Here is a 24,992-nt window from a genome sequence, read left to right on the forward strand (position 1 = left end):
TGTGTTACTGCACAATTCATGACTACTGATATTCTGTACAGTCACTCAGGACTTCTAACCATTTGTTTTTATCACCATTTTAAATGAAAAGTTTAGTTTATAAATTGTTGCTTTTGCTAAATTCTCCCTACATCACAACATACTCTTTCAAATTTTAAGGTTAAAAATTTTCATCTTTTTTCCTTAACTAACTTTGTGCAGTAGAACTATTTTGCAGTTTTCGTAAGCCAAGCACAAGTAAACTTTGTTTACAGTTTAGCTTTCACATAGTGTAAAATAGCCTGCGATACAAGAAGCTCGACAGTATCAATTTTTAAGCAATAGGCACCACATGAGGGAGGACTGGACACAGTAGGTAAACAGGCATCCTGGGGGAAGTTACTGAATAGCTAGTGCAAGGCAGAGGGCACTGCACAGTATTAAGGCAAATAGCCTAAAGCAAGGCTGATGTCAGTGAGAAAGCAGGTTGCTTTGTTTTTCTTAGTATAGTGGCTATCACTTCCTCATCACACGTACGCCATCAGATCAGATTCTGCTCCGATGGGCCACACTTTCCATAACTCAGTGCCTTGGCCACAGAGGCATGCCTTCCAAAAACTACCTCTATCTGCTTCTCTGCCTGGGGAGTTTCCACTCATTCCCCAAGAGTCCACTAAAACCACCTCCAGGTGCACACTCCCCGCCCGTCTGCACCGCTCGCCATCCATACACATTGCACGACACACACCCCCTCGCCTCCTCAAACTGCTTGTTTGCCGGTTTTGTCCCCGTGAAGTCAAGGACTATGGCTTCTTCACCCTTGCACCCCCAGTACCACGTACAGTGCCTGGTACTTTAGAAACCCAGAAAACAATGTTTATTTGTGTTTTAATCAAGGCAGTACTTAGAGCAGTGACATCAAGAGAATACTGACAAAGGAATATTCTTTGGTGGTGCTGTAAGTGAAGAAACAAGATTTGCTTATGCGTAAAATAAATTTTACAAATGGCATCTACTTAGGAGCATGAGAGTTGTCACTATGTTCAAAACTGATACCAAAATGAGTAAGGATCTTTTGGTGTAAAATTAAGAAATTTAGTTTATAATTCCTACGTCCTCTTAGAAAGGCAGGCTGTAGGAAGTGAATGTAAGCAAGGTAAGTCAAGGACTTTGGATAAGAAGACAGTTGAAACTTAGCCAAGTGGATGTTTTTGGAACAACCTTGGTAGGGAAAGAGGATCTGATGAATACATCAAAAACTGCAGTATAAGCAAAGGGGAATATTCCACTAAAATGCTTATATGCATGAGGCAAACAGAAAATAAAAACACTTGAGTTTGTGGTTTAGCATTAAAGCACTGAGAATACAGATAACCAAAAGATAATTACTGAAGTCCAGGATCAGAGAGTTTAGAATAAACACATAAACTGGGCAGTGAAAGATGAGAGACATTGAATTAGCAAAAAGTTGTACAGCAAAATGCCAAGGCAGGAGGTAAAAATCCACGAGGTGTGTGTGAGGAACAAAAGGAACAGCCCTGAGGATGAACTGCCACTGCGATGAGTGTGAATGAGGTGACATACAAAATAAAGAGTTAAAATACATGAAGCTTTGTGTTTCCATAGATTCTGAGATCTTTTTCTATGGTGCCGACAGCAAGGCAAATGGATATTTAACCCTACAATGAAGCAAGAGTCACTGGAGTGGTTTGATGCTGATCCAACCAGATGTGCTCCCACCGTGAGCTGATGAGGGCATCTGGACTCACTACCAACGGGACTCAGGGGCTGGAGCACATGTGGTCAGGTGACAGGAGGCTGTGAACTGCGTGCTGTATTACAGCCAAAAAGGAATAAACCCAGTTTTCAAATTTCTGCTTGAATATCACTTAAGTCTTCCTTTCTGCTTGTGGTAAGGATCTTAGGATGATACCGTCAATACAGTGAAACTCTAAACTTGAGTACTTTAAGATGATTACATGAGAAGAAAACAAGAAGGCTTTTTATTTCATAGAAATAAGCTAAAGCAATGTGAGGAACATTAAATTTTTAAAAGAGCGTAAAATATCCTTTGAAGTTAAACAGTTTCCCTCATCTAAAAAATTTCCAGGGCCTGATGTGTAACGTTTTGGTATACTTTGCCCAGATATCTAAAGCAGTTTCTTAACCAGGGATGTGGAGGAGCAGACACATTAGACCCGGCAGCCTGAGCCTGCAGTAGTGAGTACAATAGAGAACATTTGGTATAAAAGAAAATTCCATATAAACGAACACTAGATGTATTCGGTTTTGACATTGTACAATAAAAACTTACTAAATTGCTGGCATTTCCCTCTCTTCTAACAAATTAAGTGATAGCCAAGCAAAGCACACCACTCCCCTGCCTCCAGTGGTGTGACCACACCCAGAGGGATCACTATGACCACACCCAGAGGGATCACTATGGTAAAGCTGCAGCACTGAACCTGTCTGTTAAAGGGACCTAGGATTGTAGCAGGATGGTCCTCCATGCAGCAGTGGGAAAAAAGGTATGAGTAGCAAGCCACAAACATACTCGGAAGGGAGGCAACAGGGTTTAGTGATTTCAGGGCAAAGGATTACATGCCTGTAATTGCAGCCCTCAGGAGGCTGAGGTAGGAGGATCTTCATGAGTTTGAGACCAGCCTGGGCTGCAAAGTGAGCTCAGGGCCAGCCTGAACTGCATAGCGAGACCCTGTCTCCAATAGACAAAAAAAAAAAAAAAAAAAAAAAAGGATATGAGTGATGCTGAGTTACAGCATCAGCAATCTAACTAACCACACACCACTTGGTGCAAAACTGTGCTGCCAGGAGCACCGAGGGTGGAGTCCCAAACCAGGCTTCCCCTGGGAAAAGGGACAGTCTCTGTTGGTACAAGCTAGTTGCCCAAGGGCTTATTGACCAAGTGGGGAAGACATAAAAACAGATACCTGTCTTGACTTTTTAGAGCTCACTGAGCCGAATAGTCCACTAAGGGCCACAGCCAGAGGGCCGCACAGTGCCCAGAGGACATGGCATGCTAGTTCATGGGTGGCATTCTTCCCGATACCATGGAGGCACGACTAGCACGTTCACCATTCCTGATGAACCTTGCATCCTAGGGCACATTCAGTTAACACAAAGAACAGCTTCTTTAAACAGCTGGCCACCTTCTCAGTTGAGGTTTCTGCCCTTTGGGACACTTGAACCTCCAACTGTTTCCATATTCTGTTCAAAACAAAAGCACTATTGGATACATGGGCCCAGTCATGCACCATCAACGTGGAAATGGAGGCACAATTTAGAAAATGTCCACCAAGAGTAACACAGAACCCAACGGAGGTGCCAGAAAGCTTGGAAGCAGGAGCATGGGAGAGAACAGGTAGGGAAGGAAAACACAAGTACTCAAGTAGATTTCTCCACTCCCTTCATCTTCTTTGAGCCCCCAAATGAGGTGTCATTCACAGAGCAATTAAAAATATTTGTTTCAGAGTGAATAAGAAGATTCAAGTATAAAAAGAATATATTCAAGGCAGTGTTTGGATTTTGTTTTATAAAATAGTTTCATTCTATTTCCTCAGTTTTATGGCAGAATTTGACCAAGTTTCTAAAACTAGTTGTTCTGAATTTCCTTAAGTTTAAAAGAAGTCTTTGTTTCTGAAAACAGACTTTTAAAATTTCATAATACTGGTAATCTTCAAGGAAAAACCAGCACAGCATTTTTGGCTTAAACTTTTAAAAAAACATAATTACTAAAGAATGGTATGTATAAACCCCTACTACATATACACATGATATTGGTATATATAGTTCTCTTACTTTGATATACACCATTAGTATTTTCTTTCTCCTATCAGACCTAACTGATGGCTCATATTGGTATTTTTAAGTACCCTGGTGTTACTTTCTTTTTCATAAATGCATATATTATTGCTAACTTAAAACTTAATGTTATGTGCAATTCACCAATGCATTTAGATTCCCAAGGTGCCATTTTCTGCTAGAAGTAAAGAATACTTGAAGGTTTTAGTCAAAGTTCTATAAGGATAACTGAAGCAGAATTTTCACGAATATATAAATTCCCCTTTTGAAAATATATGACAGTATGTCTCTAATGCAATTCTGTGCCAAGAAAAAGAGTAATTGATTCTTCAATATAAAAAGTACCTATTTACATGAAGAATGTAGATTTAAAACAAAATTCTCCTGGGTTGCATTGATTTTATTTTTTTATCTAAGTGGAAATTTGATTCTGATATTAGAACTAGGGGATCACCATCTTGTAAAGTTATCTTTGGAATGTATAGATAACTATAGTGATTTAACAAAACTCTAATTCTGTTCTTTACAATAGGAAATTATCACTTATTATACAAAATAGGCTTATTGGAAACGCTTAAACTTACTGTTGAAACTAACATAAGAATGTAATACTTTTAATTCTATAAAATTTAGCAAGAAATTTTAACTGGTTAAGTGAATGAAAATGCTTTTTAATACCTGAAATACTTTTTAATACCTGTAACACCTGCAAGTATGTTGTGTTGGACTTCTATGATATTATAATTCTTTTATTTCAGTAATATAGTGTAATCTTACATATGATATTATAATTCTTTTATTTCAGTAACATAGTGTAATCTTACATATGGCTGTAATTTCTCAACCTGAAATTGGTTATGCTCTACTGAAAATACCTTAGTCTTATTACACTATTTACGCGGCCTATTAGATTGCAATGTGAGTTCTCTCTAAATCATGTCTGAATTACCTAACAGGACCAGTGTGCATGAATACCATAATTATCGTGTGTGTCTTGGTTTGTACATTTTATTTTAGAACGGTGAGAGCATTAGTAGTTGGACCAGCTAGCAGCCCTGATTCAGCAACCCAAACACTAAGTGAGCAAGGATCTGTAATATTTTGCAGAATTTGTACAAGAAGGACAATATGAGTATTTTAATCATGTGGGGGCTGGGGATTTAGCTCAGCGGCAAAAAGCGCCTGCCTGGCAAGCGCGAGGTTGTGAGTTCGATTCCCGGTACCGGAGAAAAACCAAAAAAAAAAAAAAAAAAAAAAATCATGTGGACTTCTAAGCATTTCTTATTAAGACTTGTTTGAACAATGTTTTTGTTATCTATCAAAAATATCAATAGCATCCTTGCATGAACATCCCTTAAAAGCTGGTTAAAGCTCTTACCATCTCAGAAGCCAGGAAAAGTTCTCCAATGCATATTTTTGGAAAGGTTTAGAAAACAGAATTTTAATTATCAAACCTCATTATATTAGTGACTTTTCTATTTCTAACTGCCAATTATGCCAACTGCAAATAAACACTCTCAAATCTGATTTTACATTTATAAACTTGCTGAATTACTTAGCAGCAAGAATAAAAAATGAATTAATTATATTTTCAATAAAATCACTAAATTATCACTTCAAACTGTGTTTCAACTTATGCTCATTCTCTCAATTTTGTTTGGTTATTTGCTCTGTCTTGTTGAAGAAGAGTCACTTGATTTTAGTAGTATTTGGGGGACTTGGTGACTAGCTGAGCATTAAATCTCATTTTCCAGCTTCAATCATAAATCATTGCTCGTTACCAAACATTAGCCTTGGGCCTCCAAATCCTGCCACTGTGTCTGTGTGGAGGGATATCAGAAGTTACACTCTTATCACCTGTGTCTGACTCTTATCACCTGTGTCTGACATGAGGATAATCAGCTATGGAAATATTTAAATAGGATCAGAGGCTCTTTCTAAAAAATACATGAAAAGTACCTTCTTGAAAACTGAACTTTATTAGAGAAACTGGCCCATGTGTGAAAATTTTAAAATCACTCTATTTACCCAAACTGGCTAACAATAAGCTTCTGGGAAACAAAGTAACAATAAGCATTAAATGCCTACACTTAACATTCTTAATTCTGGGACAGAAGCTTAAGGTCCATGTTGATGGACTTGTAAACCCCTCTGTTAAATAACAAAAATACATTCTCACATGTAATAAATTGTTTCACACTCATATACACATACAAAAGTTGGGTGACCTATCTTAGAAACATGTTTATAATGAATATATATAATATGAAATAGAATCTGAATAAAAATTTTATTCCAACAACATTTCTCTATTTTAAATCATGTTTATTAAAGTTTTTATCACAGTGGATTTTAAGTTATGTCTACTCATTCATCCAGCCAGTGCCTACTGTCAAGTTCATCAAATTCCAAAAAAGCAGAATCACCTCCTTCATACACTCTAAAGTCCTGCTACCATCCCACCATTCATTGCCTGTGTGTTTTTCCCTTTTAACGGCAAAGTTGTGGTCAGATTGTGAAAAGGTATAACTAACAGGCTTCTATATGTAATACCATTTCTTCAAGTATTCAGAGAGCAGTACATCTGTCTGCATATGCATTAGAAAACTACTTGTGACGTTATTTCTACTATAGGAGACTGGCTCCTGGTGGGAGAATAATAAAGTCGTATATCACCGTGTATGACAAGGATTCACAGCATTCTAGAATTTGCACAACTCTTCCATGTTAGTAAATGACTTAAGTAAATGTACTCTGCTATTCTCTGCTGTCAGACACGAGATTTCAATCTACAAATAAATAAAGCATAAATTCAACGTGTGTAGTGCAAATGCTAAGTAAACAGAATGACATGGGATAAACTGACAGCTGCTGCATAGTGAATGCCTCAGCAGGGAGAACCTGATTTTCTGGTGGCTGTGACTTGCATCCTTGCTTTAAATGAATACTGTCACTCTTCTGTCTCAGCCGAGCTCATGGAAAAGGCTGCTGAGTTGGGGCTGCAGGAGTAAGGAGGGAAACAGAAACTCTCTGCACAAACGGGAACAATTCCTGCCAGGTCTGTGTATCATGTGGGTCTGACGTGGTACCAAGACCTCAGGCCTCTGCAGACAAAGCAGGTACCAGGAAAGCGAACCCAATGTTCCACTTTAAGCAAATAAACTGTTGGCACCTATGTGCTATTGATTGTGTGGCCCACACAATAAAGGGGATGAAAAAGATAGTGTTTTAGGTTAGAACTGTGGAACTGTAACACCTGAACACTCAAAATTTACAGTGTGGAAAAGCTTTCAAATAGGTACAATAAACATTCAAGCCATGGCTCTGTTTGCAAAAGTCATCTGAGTAGTCCTCTTTAGTAGTATGAACAAAAGTCAGAGTTTTGTTGCTTTGTCTTAGTTATGCACCGAACACAACGTTACTCATTAAAACGAAATAGAAAAGCTATGAAATTCTTCCAGAGGAAAATTATTGGTAGGGAGAAAATTAAAGTAAAATGTGATAACAAATTTGTATTTCCTTAGTTATATCTTTTGTCCTGAAAATGTTCACAGCCCTAAGAACTGGGAAGTAAAAGGAAAAAAAAATTAAAAAATAAAAAGTACAAAAAGTTGTATCACTTTTCATTTTCTTCCTCTGCATTCAGTGTTGAGGGAAAAGGGTTCTTCCCCATAACGTTCTGAGTTCACAAATGGGAAATGCTAGGAGAGAAACATTTTGGTCCTAACTTTTTACCTCATTCTTGATCGTTTTCCCCCAAAAATCTGCAGCTAACGACAACTCTCCGAAATTTCGGAATTAGGAGACACACACACATACACACACACACACACACACACACAGACCCAAACATTATCAACAGAAAAGAAACCATTGCTTATCTGTGACAAACACATATCGAAATTTAAAACTACGGTCTGACACAGTCACTTAAGCAATTGAAATAATTAAGGCTTCTAAAAGGTTCAGTGCCAAAACTCTGCATCAGTATTTGAATAAAATACATTTTTCCATTTTAGGTTTGTGCTCTTTACAGCCACCTCAATTTCACGTAATTTCATTAGTAAGATCTGATAAGGGCGTATTAGACTTGTTTACTGACATTTTATTTTTAGTAGCTGTTAGACTAAATTATTGCGATAAAAATTCAATGACTGAACATAGATGTTTCCATCACCTGGGCTTCTGGCTCATTTCACTTTCTTCTCATGCTTAATATGGCCATTTCTTTTGTATCTGCCATTCAGGATTCCATTGTGATAGTGTCCATTAACTGTGCTATGCTTATTTCTAGACCACAGACTTTTGATTTTTCTGTAGATAAATTTTGTGACCCAGGACAAGAGGAAGTAAAACAAGGCAGCACCGAGGAAGAGCACACAGGCGATGTCCAGCAGGAAATACTGACAGAAGGAGATCTGGTGCACGGCAGCCCGCAGGTGGTGCGCTCCGTTGTGGCGAAGGATGTAGTCTATCCAGTAGACAGTGCGGTTCACAGGGTGGCCAGGCTGGTCCTTGTGGATTTCAGACAGCTTCTGAGCTCTCTGGCGATAGCTACAGGGTGGGGGCAAAACACAGCATGATCATCTGTATGCAAGGTGCAATGTCTACAGAGCTCTTTATCTTTTTTCTCTTTAAAATTAAAAAAAAAAAAGGAAAATAATGTAACAGCTATCCTTTATCAAGCATTCAGCATGTTCCAGGCACTGAGTTACGTGCTTTAAACACTGTATCTTATGTTAACCCAATAAAACCCATTTTAAACTGATGTAGAAAATGAAAATCAGAGAAACTAAGCAATCAGAACATGATTATAAATTTGTGATTCAGACACAAGGTTTTCTGACTCTTAAATCCTCTGCTTTCTATGCTACATCCTATGGTGTCCTCTCCATGCCTTTAAATATCAATCAATGAGTCAGGCACGGCAGCACACTCCTGGAATCCCAGCACTCTGGGAAGCTGAGGCAGGAAGACTGCAAGTTGGAGCCCCGTCCTCCTAATTTAGCAAGAGTCTGTTTCAATAAAATAAAAAGGGGATGGGATGTAGTTCTGTGTGAAGGCCCTGGGTTCCATCCCCAGCACTGAAAAATATATATTTGTGTGTGTGTGTGTGTGTGTGTGTGTGTGTGTGTGTAAAAACCAATGAGTCTCAACCAGGAAAGGGAGTAAATATATTAGATTCTAAAACAGGATAGAGGAAAACAACGCAAAATTTCATTCCATGACTTTTTTAAGCAATGACTTTTTAAACTTAAATCATCATTAAATAATGATGTAAGGATACTATATTAATAGATAAAATGGGGCTTAAAAGCACTACTATGAAGTCTCACATGACATGTGAATGCATGTGAATATGTAAATGTATAAAGAAAATACCTCACCACAGATGCTTACTAACCAATCTGATTGTGTTCAGCTCCTCTGTTCAGAGGTCAGTGGATTAACTGGAAAGGGATTCTAAGAACTTCATACCTAGATACTTGAAGGGAAGGTATTTTCCATCCTGGATCTAGTCTCAAATTTTATCTCAAGTAGCATATCCTTGCAACAGTCTGCTTACAATTCAAAATCCCTTCCAGTAAAAATATAGACTGTAAAAGTAAAAAAAAAAAAAAAAAAAAAACAAACCAAAAACAAATGAAAGTGTGATTTAAATGGCTATCAGACCACCCTTACACTATTCCAAAGAAACCCTCAGCTAGCTGCTTTTAATAAAGAGTTACCTTATAAGGAGTAGTTATAACCTATTACATTTTACAAAAGTATGCCTTCAATTAAAAGTTGACCATGGGTAAGATATGTGCTGTTAATACAATAGATACGTGCTGTCATTATTAACAGCATCTTTCTTTATAACTCACATTAAAACAATAAAATCTCCAAAAAGAATCCTCCCAGACAAGAACAGCAATGGACTTTGTCTAAATAAGCACAAGGGACTAACGAGGAAAGAAGGTCTGCAATAGTATCATTTATGAGTTAAAAAATAAATACTTCTTTAGCAATACTGTTTGGTTTAAAGTAGAGTATCTTGGATACAATATTAGTGATGTAAATTAGCCTTTTCAATAATTATTGCATATTAAATGTGGAACATTGTCATGTATTTGGAAACAAAGAAAGATAAGTGATATTAGTTTATAGAAGTTTATATACAGATCATTGTCATTTTCACATTAAGACATTTTTCCATCCTGAATATTCAAAAACCTTTTGGTTAAATATTTAAATTTTCAAGATTTAAATATTTTCAATGTTTAAATTTTCAAGATTCAGGATGTGATGTTTACTGTGATGCAGTAAAGTCATCATTTATCTAATGATGCACACTTTTGAAATAACATACATTTATTCACTATAGAAAGTAAAACATTCTGAAATCAAGCACCTATGTATACTTCAGGATTCTTTTTTTTTTTGGTACTGGAATCAAACTCAGGACCTTGTGCTTGCCAGGCAGGTGCTGTGCTGCTGAGCTATATCCCCAGCCCCTACTTCAAGATTCTTTAGCTGGCATTTAACTGCATTATGACCTAAGATTACAGCTGGTTCTCTCTTTGTTTCAGTGCAGTTCACTCCTCATAGAACACAGCAGGGTAGAGCTGGGGACGGAGCTCAGCGGTAGAGCACTTGCCTCACACAGGCATGGCCTTCAGCTTGACCCTTGGCCCTGCAATCAAAATAGCTGGAATAACCTCCTGTATTACTTAACATTTTGCTTTTCTGGAAAACGGACCCTGTACCAGTAAATTTCTCACCCCAAAACTCCAGTATTGTATTTCACAAACATTAAAAAGAATTTTTTTTTTAATGATGACACTTTTACAAAGGCATTAGCCCTTAAAAGGAACAGGCTGCAGGACTAGGATATACTTGAGCACCCTGGGTCATGGGACATCTTGCTTCAAGTCCCAGATATGTCACCAAGTCCCTGGAACCCTTAGGAGCTGAGAGAAGGGGCAAACTCTGAGCTCACATAAAGGCAGCGGGGAACCAGAGTTGGATGCAGAGCTTTATGTGTAAGCTACAGCATTTCATTGGAAGTCATTTTTATTGTTGGTGATCCTTAGAACATGGCAGTGTTTCTCAACCAGGGTTAAGTTATGTCTGCTGGGGATAAAGAGAAAATGTTACAATCCTCACATCTTTAGTGTCATCAGAAATGCAGGACAAATAAACATCACATCCTGAAATGTGTTTTACAGGCCAGCTCTCTGTCCTCTGAGACTCTCTGGTGAAATGGATTAATGCAGGGCCCATCAAGAATTTAAAAACCAAACTGAAATGAAGATTCTGATTTGTCAGGAAATAAATCTTGGCAGCACCCACTGCGGGGGAAGCCAGCAGCAGTCTTACTGTGTGGAACCTGGACCTCTGGCTAGGGAGCCGCCAGCCTGGCTCCAGACTCCTATTCTAACCACTGCGCCACTGTGGGCCAGTTACTCAGTCTGAGTCTCAAGTGCTTGATTTCTAAAATGTAGATAATGAAAGTTATAACACAGAGCTATGACAACTATTAAAATGAAATGAAAGACACAGTATTTGACAGTGACTGTTCCCACTGCAGTTTCCTCTTCAGGCTGCCAAATCCTGACACCATTATTACGCAGAGACACAGCGTGGCTGCTCAAGGGTTCCTATTATTATTTTACAAGTTATTGCAAACATGTACAAAGCATTATCAGAGCAATCTAAAGGTTTATTAATAATTTATTGGCAATAACTGACTACTGACAATATAATGTGATGTGTGTGCTAAGGATAACACCATCTGCCTAACACTAACTGAAACCTTACCTGGGATCACTGATAACTTTCACCAGAGCTTCATATAACTCTTCCTCAGTAACCGTCTTCCATTCGAGCAGTATCCCCATGCCTTTAGCCTGCACCCGGGTCATGGTATCATAATGGTCTCCAAAGAGTGGGATTCCCACTACAGGTACACCATGATACATAGTTTCAAAAATACTGTTCAGACCTCCATGGCTCAGGAAGGCTTTAATATTTGAGTGCCCTAAAGAGTGATAAGAAACAAAATAACTTAGAACATTATTACAACAGATAACCTTAAACACGTATTTCAGATACAGGATTTTTTTAAAGCATAATTTCATTAATTCCTGCTGTATAGCAATTAAAATGTTTGTCATATCCAGAACTGGCTGATTGTATACACCAAAAGCCATTTTAGGTAACTGAAGTGTAGAGCTTTACACACAATGCCTACACAAATTTAAATGGCCAATAAGAGTAAGAAGCCAATGAAAGCAAGAAGTCACAATACTGAGGTGCAATCACATTTTACTAAAAATAGAGATATATATACTGTATAACTACTCTTAGTACTTATCTATATTAAAGTCAAATTCACTTTGTAAAATAATTACATAAAAATGTAAGGCTGATTTGAGAAATCAACGAAGAGTTTAGGGCCTATCCAAAGAAGAAAGCTGTAGAGTAAACACCACTTATAATGCTCTATCAGCATCTATGTTTCACAATTTTAGGGTTCAATTTGACATTTTAGGTATACCAACAAGTAGAGACGGTATTGCTAGGAATTCACTATTAAAAATGGGACATTAGGGGGACACCTAGTTGCCATGGGAATAAAGAGAAACAATTTGTCAAAATTGTAATGAAGTGTTTCAAAACCCAGATTTGTTCTCCTAGTAAACAGCCTATATTTCATAAAAAGGGTCAAACACTTGCATAAGTAATATAAAAAAAACCACTGTACTTCAGAAACTGTGTTACTGGCCAAAAAACAATTATGCTTATAGAAATATTAGCCTTTATAAATACACACATACAGAGATACGCATGTGCACATGCCAGGTGCAAAACTAAGGACGCGTGTGAGCCACAGTCTCGGAAGGGCTTGGCCAGCATGCTACAGTTCCAAAGCCTAGTGGGGCTGTCATCAGTGTTTCCTTCCTTCAGCTTCAAGTGGCCCTCAGACCTCAGAGGATTAGTTCTAGAAGTGGATTTGTGCAGCAGTAGCATGCTACTTCTCTAAGGAGCTATACCACCAAGCCCAGCAGTTTAAAAAAAAAAAAGAACAGAGCTGGCCTGTGTAAAGAAGTGGGTATTCCAAAGTGAAAGGGGGGAAAACACCGATTTGGGTCACATCCAAGGGGAACCGTCTGATCATGACTAGAAGCCATGAGCGGGCCAGCCACGGTCATGGATAGAAGTGGTACAGGACACCAGCCTTGGCAAAGTCAGAGAGCTGAAACTACAGGCACCCACAGGAGCCACAACTCCAGGAGGTCAACCGAGTAGCCACGCCTACTGCACATCCCACTCACGAGAACTGAGACGCTCCCGGTCACGGGCTCACACTCCTGCGAGACAGCTGACCGCCACTGACCTAACTTCCCTACTTCCTACGGAGTATGAAGTCAGTAACAAAGACATTCAAGGAAAACATCCAAGTGTCAAGAAAAATTACCTTGCGTTCATTTCTCCTAGGTCTTATCATTTATGAACTAATGTTTCTAACCAGATGAATGTACCTAACCAGATAAAAAGGAGTTACATACATAGAATTATTTACTGATTTATAATTACAAAGTTTAAACTGCCTGTTTTTAGGAGGAGGACTGTAGCTTATTGAAAGTTTGTTCGAAAAGCTGATTTTAAAAGTAATATTAGGTGTTAGTATTAATGAACAAGAGGTGGCCAATATTACCAGTGCTAATAACTTTTATAATTTCCTCAGTATATGTTAAGGGAAAATATGATACTATGTTTCTCCAGAATTCAAGGAATAAAAATGTACATTTTTACCATCAGTGTCTACTGACCACAGATGACTTAGACTTAAATTACTTAAATTCAAGTATCTGTATATTTTAAAAATATGCATGTAATAATTCAATTTTGAGTTGATTAGAATTCCAATAAATATGCAGTATTTCATTTATTACATTTCAGACCAACATTTCAAATCTTTATTTATTGGAAAACAATTCATAGTCATTGGGGCCTATAATTTAAAATTTTAGGCCAGTCACCAATTATAATTATCTGGAATATAAAATAATAAATTAAGGAGAAATTCAGACAGATGATACAATTGAAGTTAAAATTAAACTATTTCCCTGGTTTTCTGCTTCTCTTTGGTATTACACAAATAAATAATTTCTAATTTCTCTGGGTTCTCAGACACATCTATAATAAAACTTGTTATAATGGATGCATTTTCATTGTTGTAATTTTATTACTTTTATTTCACTAGCCTAATCAGGCATAGCTTTATTTACTGCTAATGTATGTAACTTATTAAGTATATTTCCAGGGAGTTAAAATTTGCAACTGGTATAAAATTTTAAACTATAGGTCCCATGATTACATTTTTACAAACTGTTTTCCAATAAATAAAGATTTGAAATGGCCTGAAATTTAAGAATTGAGCAGAATATGGTAGCACACCTCTGTAATTCCAGCACCTGGGAGGCTGAGGCAGGAGGATCACTAGGAGTTTGAAGCCAGTTTGGTTTCAAACTAGCTACATTGTGAGCTAAGGCCTACACTGCATAGACAGACCCTGTCTCAAAACAAACAAGAAAAAATTGAGATACTACATAATATATGACTCACCATGTACGACACATATAATTTACAAACTTCTCAAGTGTAAAAATCTTATTTACACAATTAAACGCTAACAGCCAAGCTAGTACCCGCATGTCACAGACTTACCAAGTAGGTCATTCTGTGGTAACCACTCTATGAGTTTCGTGTTGTTTCCTAGATTCTTTGGTTTGGTTCCAGAAAACCTAAAACGTACACCAGACCGTAAGCCTGTTAGAAATCAAACCTTACTCCTGGTACGGGCTCTCTGGTTAATTTTTTAGATTTAAAGTAAATGTTACACGATCATTTGTTGACATTGGGAATGAAATCATGCTTGAGAATCAACAAGAAAGTGATGAAGTTTCTTTGTAACCAAAAATCTTTCACTGATTGAAGGACAGATAAGCATTTGTTTACATAAAGATTTATTAACTTCTTCTCATCTACACAAAGAGATGAGAGGAAAAAAACATCCAAGTGAATCATTGCTAGCGGTCAGTCTCCACCAGCGCCAGAAGCCGAGAAAGAGGTGCGGCGAGAACTGCACTGGGCCACCCCTGGCCCAAAGCCTGGACCCCCAGAGCCAGAGGTAAGGAAAAGCACTAGAAAGAAAGAAGCATGTGGGCCTCTTCCTTTAACGGGGCTCCAGAACGGCGGGTCCATTTCACAGCTCAGCAAGGAGAAAGAGGTTATCTTTGCACTGTTGCCAATAAAGCGAAAACCTATCTGACTCAGAATGTTCATAATATTTCAGAGACAAACCCAAAACATAAATGAGGAGCAAAATAAAAGGCAGATAACAGGAAACAGGGAGACAGATCTTTTGCAAAGAAAAAGGGACCAAGAGATAAAGGGAGAGGGGAGGGAAGGGTGAAGGAGAAGAAATCAGAATGAAGATGTGCTAAACACATGTACCTAATTCCCACAAGGAATGCAATCATTATACGGTGCAAATGTGTATTAATAAGAACTGAAAACTGAAAAATCGGAAACATTTTCTTCTAACTGTGGTAGAACCTGAGGGACATCTGTTTGCTATGATATCCCAACAATGGTGGCTCGTACCAAACACACACATGCTGGGTAAAATATTCAGGTCTGGTTTTTCAACTTTGATTTAAATTCCAGAGACAGGCACCTGTTAGCAGCAGCTTCAGAAGAAGGTGGAGCAGATCCAGGGTCTGTGCTAACCAGTAAAAACTGGTAAGTCAGTGGTGATTTAAAAGTCTGGTCACTTGGATAAAGAAGCCAAAACCATTTGGAAAGGGGAGCACACGGATGCCTGTAAGAGCCCCGAAACCCATGCAACATTTTGCCTTCTTAGTCACTAGTTCATCACTCTCTACCTCACTCCAAAACTGACACAGAAAGGAGTATTATTACCATGAAATTATAAACACTAAGAATAGAGGAGAAAACGGGAGTAGAATTCTGAGGGAAACATAAAAGGTAACCAGTGTAGAATAAATCATGCCAAATCGCATCTTCTTTACAGGCCAGAGGTCTCTATGAGACTCTTATGAGTTAATTTTTTTTGGTACAGGGAATCGAACGCAGGAGCTCCTGCTTGTGCTGCTGAGCCATCTCCCCGGCCGAGTTCTTAAGTGTCAGTGCACTAGGAAACAAAATGAAACCTCTGGGCCACCACTGGTCTTGCCAGCGAATCAATATGCTGTGTTTCACTGGGACTGGCAGGGCGACACTGGGAGTCAACAGCAAAGAGACAACTGTGTTATTTACCTACCTCCAAATCACTTTTTGGGGCAATCTCCCCAGAGCTCCTGCCAATTTGTAAGCAATGTCTTCTGAGAGGTACTTGACCCCGGCTCCGAAGGACACCAGGACGAAGCCGTGCTTACTGGCGCCATTCACCCACCTCTGGAGGTCCTGCAAGGCCAAAGAGCGCCGTGAGTTTACAAAGCCCTGTGTGGCTCACAGCGGCACCAGCTAACACAGTTTCCAAAAGGCTTCAAGTAATTTTCTTTAACAATTATAAAGAAGAGCATATGGCACCGTCCTCTGTGTAACAGCTTTTGTTTAAAATGCTTTATCTGACAACACTAACAGAAATAATAAAGCTACCAAAAACAAAGATCAGAGGTCAGAATAGAGAACCTGAATTTGAGACATGGTCAGAGATAGATTCGTATGAAGATAAGAGCAAATCAGGCGGACTGAGATGACCGATTTGTGCTAGAAATGGAAGATCATTTAAAGGCATGCCACTGGCTTTGCTCCATTCTATAGGCACCAGCTTGTTTTCCACGGAGGTCATGCTTTTGAGTAAATCTTTGTCAAAGACATAAAGCCTCATTTTCTCCTATGCAACCAATGGAGCCACAGCCCTGGAGGAGCACAGCTCTCCAGACTGACAGCAGGCCGGTGTCCCACAGCTCTGCCAGGAGGTGGTCCCGTGGAGACACCAGGCTGCATCTGGGCTCAGTGTGCAGGGCCAGCAGGCCTTAGGGTCAATGAGCTCCTGTCATGGCTGTGTCCCACACCCACACCACCTCCCAGCGTAAGCTGACTGGCAGCCATGACTGCTGCACAGTAAGAAGGCTCATGATGTATTCAAAGGAAAGCGAGGCTGTGTTCTCCTTCCTCTTCCCTTCCCTTGATGAGACTTGGATTAACTGGCTCCACTGCACTTTTTCTTAGCCGGAGGAGGGAAGGACCTGTTTTACGTCCCAATGAACCAGTGAATGGTGTCGCTGCTTGAACAAGCGTTGGAGGAAGGGGCCTGCCTGCTCCTAGCAGTTGTGTGAATGAAACAGGCTACAGTTACTTGGCAGGGATGACAACCTTACTAAAATACATTATTTTCTAGAAAATTCTACTCACATATATATGAAAGAAACAAAGGGGCTATCGAGTTTAAAGCTACTAATTTTTTATTTTGCTACAATTACCAACCACAGCATATGTGCTAAAAAAGTTAATGGTGCTTGTCATCTGCAGATACAAAGTAAGAAGCAAGAGCAAATCAATTTAAAAATTTTATTTTATATACAATCCCAAGCCAGATGTACTGAAAACAAATAAAAAGGCTGCAGGGCAGAATGATTTAAACATATACATCATTTTACCCCTTGGTTTGTCTTCAAATAGGGTAACATCTATTACCCAACTCCTTCATGAAACTTTCAAGATCAATGTTATTTACAGAAATTTACATTGAAATATAGTTAAACGAGTTAAAGTTAGCTAAACAATTTCAATTTTATTCCACAAAGACTTAAAGGTCTTTCACTTTCAACTAACTTCATACAATAAACAGTTGTCCGATAATTTTCTTCGTTCTGCATGATATACAACAAAAATCAAGGGCCTATTTTTCCAGCTTTTTCTACCATAAATTAGCCAAAACAAGAATGTATCTAGTCTTTACTGATATGTAAGGAAGTAGGACAAAACATAAAAACTTTACTAGAGGACAAATAAGGAAAACTTGAACAAATGGAGAGATATATGCATACTTGAATAGAAAGTAATGTTATGAAGATGCTAAGACTTATGAAAATAAATTCCATGCATTTTCATTGTGTACTATATGAGAAATGCTACAGAACTTGCAAAGAATCACAATTCCATGTTGAAAATGTCCAAGAAAGAGTAAAACATTTCTAAACCACAGGCAGACTTTGCTCTTCTAGATGTTAAAATGCACCCCAGTGTCGAGGGCCACTGCAGTGAGAAGTTTGCAATCTTAGAAGAAAGAAGAAGGCAATGAAGGTAGTGAGACAAATTCTGCCAGATGTGAGCTTAAAATTTTCTTCAGGGGGGAAAGGAGTTACCCAGCAACAGATCTAAGAAAAATATGAGGTCCTATCCCTCCATGAACATGAATCACAGAACAGCTAAAATGTTAAAGAGACATTTTAAAAGGCAACAGAAGAATAAATAGACTGGCAGGAATATTTACTACATATACATCAAAGGATTAACACTAAAAGCAGTGAGGGTAAAATAAACAATCTGAGAAAACAATTCACATAAGGAAAGAAAACAGTTCATATAAGAATAGCACATGTAACATAGGAAGTTGTTTCATCTCAAACTCAGATTATTTCCCTACAGTCTATAAAGTACTCTATTAGGTAGTAAAATACTACAGTTTATTTCATTTAACTTAAAGATTGAATTTGCTATTTGCCTTTTAAGTGTTATTGTTTTCAACTTACTATGTTTCTTCTCTAGAAAGATAAAATGTCTTTTTTTTTTAAAGGTGTGTGGGTCTATCGCCTTATGTAGCAAGTCTTTCCCACTTTATCTTTAAATGGTCCGTATTTTCTTTTAGTAATTTAATAGTATCACTTCTTTAATGTTTTAACCTATCATGCATCCACAACTTATTTGGAAAAAAGGAATGAGGCTGGGATCCACCTTTATTTTTAATCATATATTCAGCCAGTCTTCTGAGCACTATTTATTGAATATGTCATCCTCTCCTTAAAGATTTGAAATAACACCCTCTCAGTTGATTTTTCAATTCTCTTCAGTCCCACGGATCTATTCATTCCTGTTACAATGTCAAAGAATTTTATTTACTCTTATTTTATATTTAGTATTTGAAATTTAGATTTTTCTTATTTCTTTTGATTTTGGAATTCTACTATACTTATTTTTACACCTGGTACAATTTTTAAGGGTTCTTCCTTAACTCATAATCTCCCATTTGCCAGAAGTACCACTTCTCATGCACATTATGGGTACCCGCGCACTCCGTACAGCGTTCCATCACAGTCAGATAGGAATCTGGCTTTTTAATTTTTTTTTATTTTAAAAGATAAAAGAACAAAAACATACTAAAGACACACAGAAATTTACAAAATAACGCAAAACAATACATGCAATACATATTTTCAGACAAGGTGATAGGAAATTAACAATGGTGGCTGTATTACATATTGGTATTGGTTACTCAGATAAACAAATATAGGCAAGTAAGACTGATCAAACAATTAAACATTAACTGTTCCTTTCAATAAAGTAATAGAAGTCAGTAGTACAACTACATTAGCTATCCTGTGTACACCTATAAACATATCAGATAGGAATTTGGAAGGTGCATCTAATACTTTGTATTTAGTTCTCAGTTCTGCAATGTGCACATTGTCCACTAGAGGGCACCACAAGTACGGAGCAGTGACCTCTGGGCTTCCATCAGAACAGGAGCAAACCCAGAGCTCACTTCTTGCAGCTTAGAAAAATCTAAACTCCAGGTGACGAAATCTGCAATTTCCAAAAGACAAATCAAGTGATGAAACCACTGAACAGGAAATCAAAAACGCTCATCATCAGTATACGTAATTCTATTCTTGTACGATTTGTTCAGTTTAGATGTTAAGTGAGTTAAGTGTCTTAAATCCTTTGAAGAAAAAGCTAACATATGAGTAATGTTTTGTATTTGTTATAATCAGATGTTACACGTTAAAGTACTTATCACTTTAAAAAATGATTTGTCTTCTAGTATATTCAGATTTCCTTTCCTAAAGCAAGTCCGCATCAGATGCCTTGACTCCATCAGAGCAAGAAGCAGGCATTGAGAGGTGCTTGGTGCCCTCACCCCACTATCCAGTGGGCAGCGTTGTCCAGTATCTCAGGGTACGATGGTCTGGCTCTGTGGGATGGGAACTGAGGCGGAAGAGGGGCTAAGAGAACACGCTAGAGCTACCTGCAGGGAACAAACACTCAAAGTGCACAATGCTCAGTGCTTTCACAATTCTGACATGATGGATGGCCAGATATAGATGCTGGTGAAAAGTAGTTGAAGAAGGCGTACAAACCAACTCCTGGACTTGTGTAGATGACCATCATTAGCTGATTCTGAGTTTACACACTAAGCTCCTTACTTAAAAAAACAGAAACTTGTTTATTGTGGCTGATGTAAAGTATATTCCAATTCCAGAAATGTAGAATAGCTTTTTGAAAAAGTAACTGCTACCAAACCAATAAAAGGACAACTAATAAAAAGCTGGATGGTGAAGATGCACCTCTGTCCTCACCAGGCCTGATTTTGAGGGCATCAAAGTCTTCCTGAGCAAGTGTGAGGCCTGGGGACACCGCCCCAGATACGTCCTGAAGGCCCTTTGTAACCCAAACCTAGCTTTCTCGCTGCCCCCAGAAAGGGAGCCTGAGCGACCAGGGAGGACAAGAAGCCCGCAACACTGCCTGCTTTGTCTGTGCATCCACTGCATGAGGAAAAGGCCTGGACTGTACTAGAACCCTTCACAAATGGGATGGAGTGGGGGCTGCTTCTCTTCTTCCAACACCAGCATCAACAGGCTTGTTCTACCACTGTTAACGTGGGATATAAAGAAATGTTCTGCTTAGGTCAGATAGGCTGTAAAGAAGTGAAATATTTATTCTGCAAAGTCCATTAGGTAAAATAATAAACATTTAGATGCAAAACATTTTAGTGCTGGGGTGATAGCTCAGCAGCATGGTGCCTGCCTGGCAAGCACGAGGTCCTCAGTTTGATTCCTGGTTCAAAGAAAAAAAAAGTTCTGCCAGATGCAAAACATTTTAAGGACATCTTTGTATATCAAACTTGATCTCTGCCTTCTACCAAGACAGATAACCAAGACCTATGTCTACCAAGACAGATAACCAACAACCAAAAAAGGACCACTGAAAATCTTAAAATTACCACTGAAACTGAATATATTTCAGCAACTGATTTCAACTGATGGTTTTGGTAAGACCTCAAATCTCAATTCCACAACTTGCTGTGTGCTCATAATGAAGATACCTGCTCTTCCTGAGGTCAAGTTTCCCCAGCTCTACAACTGCTGATAATAAATCACAGGACACTGTGAAGACTAAATGTAAACAGATACATCAAAGTGTGTTCTCAACTAAAAATCAATCTGTTCTCTTCCCCAGCCAGCACATCTGATAAGTAATACATGGAGTAAGGAATATATATGGAAAAAACAAAAATCTCTTGCGGCACCAAGATATTTGCTATTGTATTTTGTTCACCGTATTTTAGATGTTTCAGAATAAAGCTGGTTACAAAAAAAAAAAAAAGTTTTACATGCAGCATCAGTTTTCTAGAGAATTCAAATGATCTGTAAGATTATCCAAAGCAATTTAAGCCACAATTAGGCCAAAGAAGCAACAGAAAGATCAACTGCACAGTGATGGATTTATTTTGTAAAAAACCTCAGAAGACACCTTCAATAACACTGTGACCTTTTCAGGAGAGAATTCAAAAGCACCTAGAAGGATGTACTCATTTGAACTGAGATTCTGCAGTATCTTTTTCTTTTCTTTCTCATAGGCTTTTATTTTTTGCTAGTATAGTCACAACTAGAAGACATAAGCAAAATTTGAAACCCTAATCTGACTTTGAAGAGTTGAATTTTCAAGGTTCTTAAAACCTTCAAATAACTACACACAAGCAGACGTCCTGAGGCTTTGAGCATGGCAGAGTACTGAGATAGTAACAAAAGGAAAGAAGGCATCTAAAAACAACAGAAATATTAAAGGAACAGAGATGAAACTCTCTCCAGAAATAGAAAGTGTCCAAAGGAACACACCTTTCTTATGTTACAAACGGAAATTAAGAATACAGAGGTTAGAAAAGAACAGGCAAGAAAGAGAAGGCTGGGGTCCTCTCCGCATAGCGAAAACAGCACCCAGGCCTGCAACACCACTGCATTTTCCCCAGTAATCTCCTACCTAAATGACAAATTCTGCTGAGGGAATAAGAGGCACTCACTGATTAAACAGTAAGCCAAAAAGTTAGGTGTGTTTCCAAATCCACCCATTAATTCAGTACTTACTGAATCTCTGCTATGGATGGTATCTCACACTTTTCCAGGCACTAAACGAACCTAACAAAGAAAAAAATGAACAAAACTTCCTGTCTTCAGAGAATTTACACTCTTAAGAATGTGTAAATCTCTACACTAAGACCTATCAGTTTTTGGTTTGGGGCACTTTTCTGTCCCGCCCCCAAACGCAGCCTCCCCTCTTGGCCGGCTACCCCTCCACCACGGCTCCTGCACTCTCAGAGACCTGCGATCTTAGTGCGCCTGACAGCTCCAGAGTTTAGACCCACGATTTTCTCTCTCCTGGCTGTGAGCTGCATGCAGTAAGCGCTTTATACTTATGTTTTTTAATAAATTTTAAAAGCTAGGCATAATCTAAACCCTTACAAGGGTAAACAAGAAGTCCACTGCTGTATTCATCTAACTGGACAAATAAAACTGTCTCTTCCTTAGAATTTAAGAGATTACTGAGCACTTTAAATGAATGTCTCATTTTAAAATTCAAGTTTAGCTAATACATTATATAATCTACCCTGATGAAAAAGCAGCCAGTCTCTCTGCCTTCCTTCTTTCTAAAAAAAAAAAAAGAAAAAAGAAAAAAGAAAGAAGGAAGAAGAAGAAGAAGAAGAAGAAGAAGAAGAAGAGAAAGAGAAAACAACCAACACTTTCTTTGACATCATGTCCCACCACACAAACAATGAGTATGGGTCACGAGTACTTGTATTTCATAGCTTCAAATTCTGACTGACTACTAAGGTAAAATTAGTCACCTGACAGAGAAAAGTTGGTATCATAACACTTTGGTCAACTCAGGAAAGTGGACATCACCAACAAGGAGACCAGTCAAAAGTAGTCACCACCTGGCCAGATGGGAGACACAGAACAAGGGCCCTTGTGAGACATGCCAACAAGAATACGGAACCAGCATCCAAATTGAGGGGCAGCCTATAAAGTAACAGACGTAGATTCTTCAAAAGTGTCAAAACCCTGAGAGTCAAGGAAAGCTGACTAAATGTTCCAGAAGATAAAGCTAAAGGACACAGGGCACCTAAAGGCTGTGCTTAATCCTGAACTGGATTCTTCCTTATAAAGGACATATCAGAGGACCTGACAAAATTTCAGTGTGGTGTGAGAGTTGGGGTGTAATGAATCACTGCTCATTTCCCTATTTTGATCCTTTGTATTGAGATTACATATAAAAATGTCTTTATGAGGACAAAATTCATTACTAATGCATCATATTGGAAAAATATCCTCAGAAGGTTCAGGTAAAAGAAAAAAAAAAGAAAAAATTTGAACTGCACCTGGAAATTTTCTGTGAAACTCATGTTTTAAAACATAATTATTTTAAGGATGTTACATTATAAAAAGAAAAATAGCTTTTCAGTTGACAATTCTATAAATTAAGGTCTGCTTAAGAAAAACAAATACTCAGGATTTTGGATGAAAATTAAATAAATAAAATTTTATTTCACTGTAGAAAAAAACTCTAGATGACATACTAACTTTTACTTTTAAATTTAAACTCCTGCAATCAATTTAAGCATCGAACGTATTTTTGCATATTATTTTTTGACAAACTGGATACAGGTGACTGGCATGTAGTGCATCTGATAAAAGCAACAAAGAAAGACATATATTATTAGTTATAACTGCAAATTCTAAAACCAATGCAGAAGGCATGGGAATTATATTGTGTAACAAACTACATTTCCCCAAAATACAGCTCAGGCACTCCTTCCAGTCTCAGGTGTGCTGTCAGAACCCCCCACCCCCGGGCCTGCCAGTGTTCATGCTTGGGCTGGCTGGTGGCATCTCAGCTCAAGTGTACAGCAGAAGCAAGGACAGTGACCTCTAAGGCGAGGTCACAACAAAGGACATAGCTGCCCCCCATCTCTCTTGTTCTTGGAGTGTTGAACCACCCTGCTACCAGCAAATCTAGACCACAAGAGGCTAAGGGGGGATGTACTAGCTGAGAGCTCAGTGAAGGTCTCAGATAGCAAATAAAATCAGCCTCCAAGCATGTGGAGGCCGTTGCTGTGGTTCTGCATGCTTCTGCCCATGGGCTGGATGCTTTCCTGAGGTGACCGACCAGTGACTAATCCCAGCATCGTTGCTCCATTGCCCATACCATTCATTATAAAAATGGGCCTGAGGAAGACCCAGACCCTAGTTCTTGAGTCTTTCACCTACGGCCCTTAGACCATGAGAAGCACAGAAAACCCCTTCCATTCCCAATTCCCCACAGCAGGACATACTGAAAGGCTGTTTCTATGTCACTAGGGTGGGGCATGAATATCTCAATGTGTCTTCATTTGCTTCCTTTCTGAAAAGTCACAAGTGGATTCTTAACACAGAGGTAAAAGAGCCACACAAAGTCCATAGCATTCAGAAAAGGCCAGGGTGAACAGAAAGCAACTAAGTGGCTAAACGTGTGACCTTGTGACTTAAAGCCCATTTTAGTTGTCTTTGCTAAGAAAACAAGATAATGGACGAAGATGAGGCCCAATTGTGCCATAGAACCTATGGTCTTTATTTTTCCAAAATAATTCTGACAGCCCCATACCCTTTTGAAGTCTACTACCGTTACCATCACAGAGATAGCATAATGTCCTTATTTAACCTATAAGCCTATACACTTCAACAATAATTTAATTACAGTTAAATAGACTTTTACTGGTCACCATCTATGTGACCTTCTATGTGACTTATGTCAAGAATAAGCAAGATAAGGTTTCCTGCCCGGAAGTTCACAATCCAAGTCAGACTGTGGCCTCCACTATCTGCATGTGAACACTGGCCTTTGCTTCATTCACTGCTCATGTT

At 38.5% G+C, this 24,992-nt stretch overlaps 1 protein-coding gene across 1 annotated transcript in view; it reads right to left on the bottom strand.

Moving 5' to 3' along the window:
* Positions 1-5,758: 5,758 nt before the first annotated feature.
* Ugt8 (UDP glycosyltransferase 8) overlaps positions 5,759-24,992 on the bottom strand; it is a 64,051-nt gene continuing 44,817 nt past the window's right edge. Inside the window, exons 3-6 of the mRNA XM_005386810.2 lie at positions 16,133-16,275; positions 14,515-14,591; positions 11,602-11,821; positions 5,759-8,352 (exon numbers count right to left, since the gene is read on the bottom strand). Of these exons, the coding sequence (XP_005386867.1) occupies positions 7,989-8,352; positions 11,602-11,821; positions 14,515-14,591; positions 16,133-16,275 (804 nt within the window). The 3' untranslated portion in view covers positions 5,759-7,988. The remainder of the gene's footprint in view (positions 8,353-11,601; positions 11,822-14,514; positions 14,592-16,132; positions 16,276-24,992) is intronic.

This window comes from Chinchilla lanigera, unplaced genomic scaffold (genome assembly GCF_000276665.1).
Source record: "Chinchilla lanigera isolate Chin_1 unplaced genomic scaffold, ChiLan1.0 scaffold00027, whole genome shotgun sequence".
Lineage (NCBI taxonomy): Eukaryota > Metazoa > Chordata > Mammalia > Rodentia > Chinchillidae > Chinchilla > Chinchilla lanigera.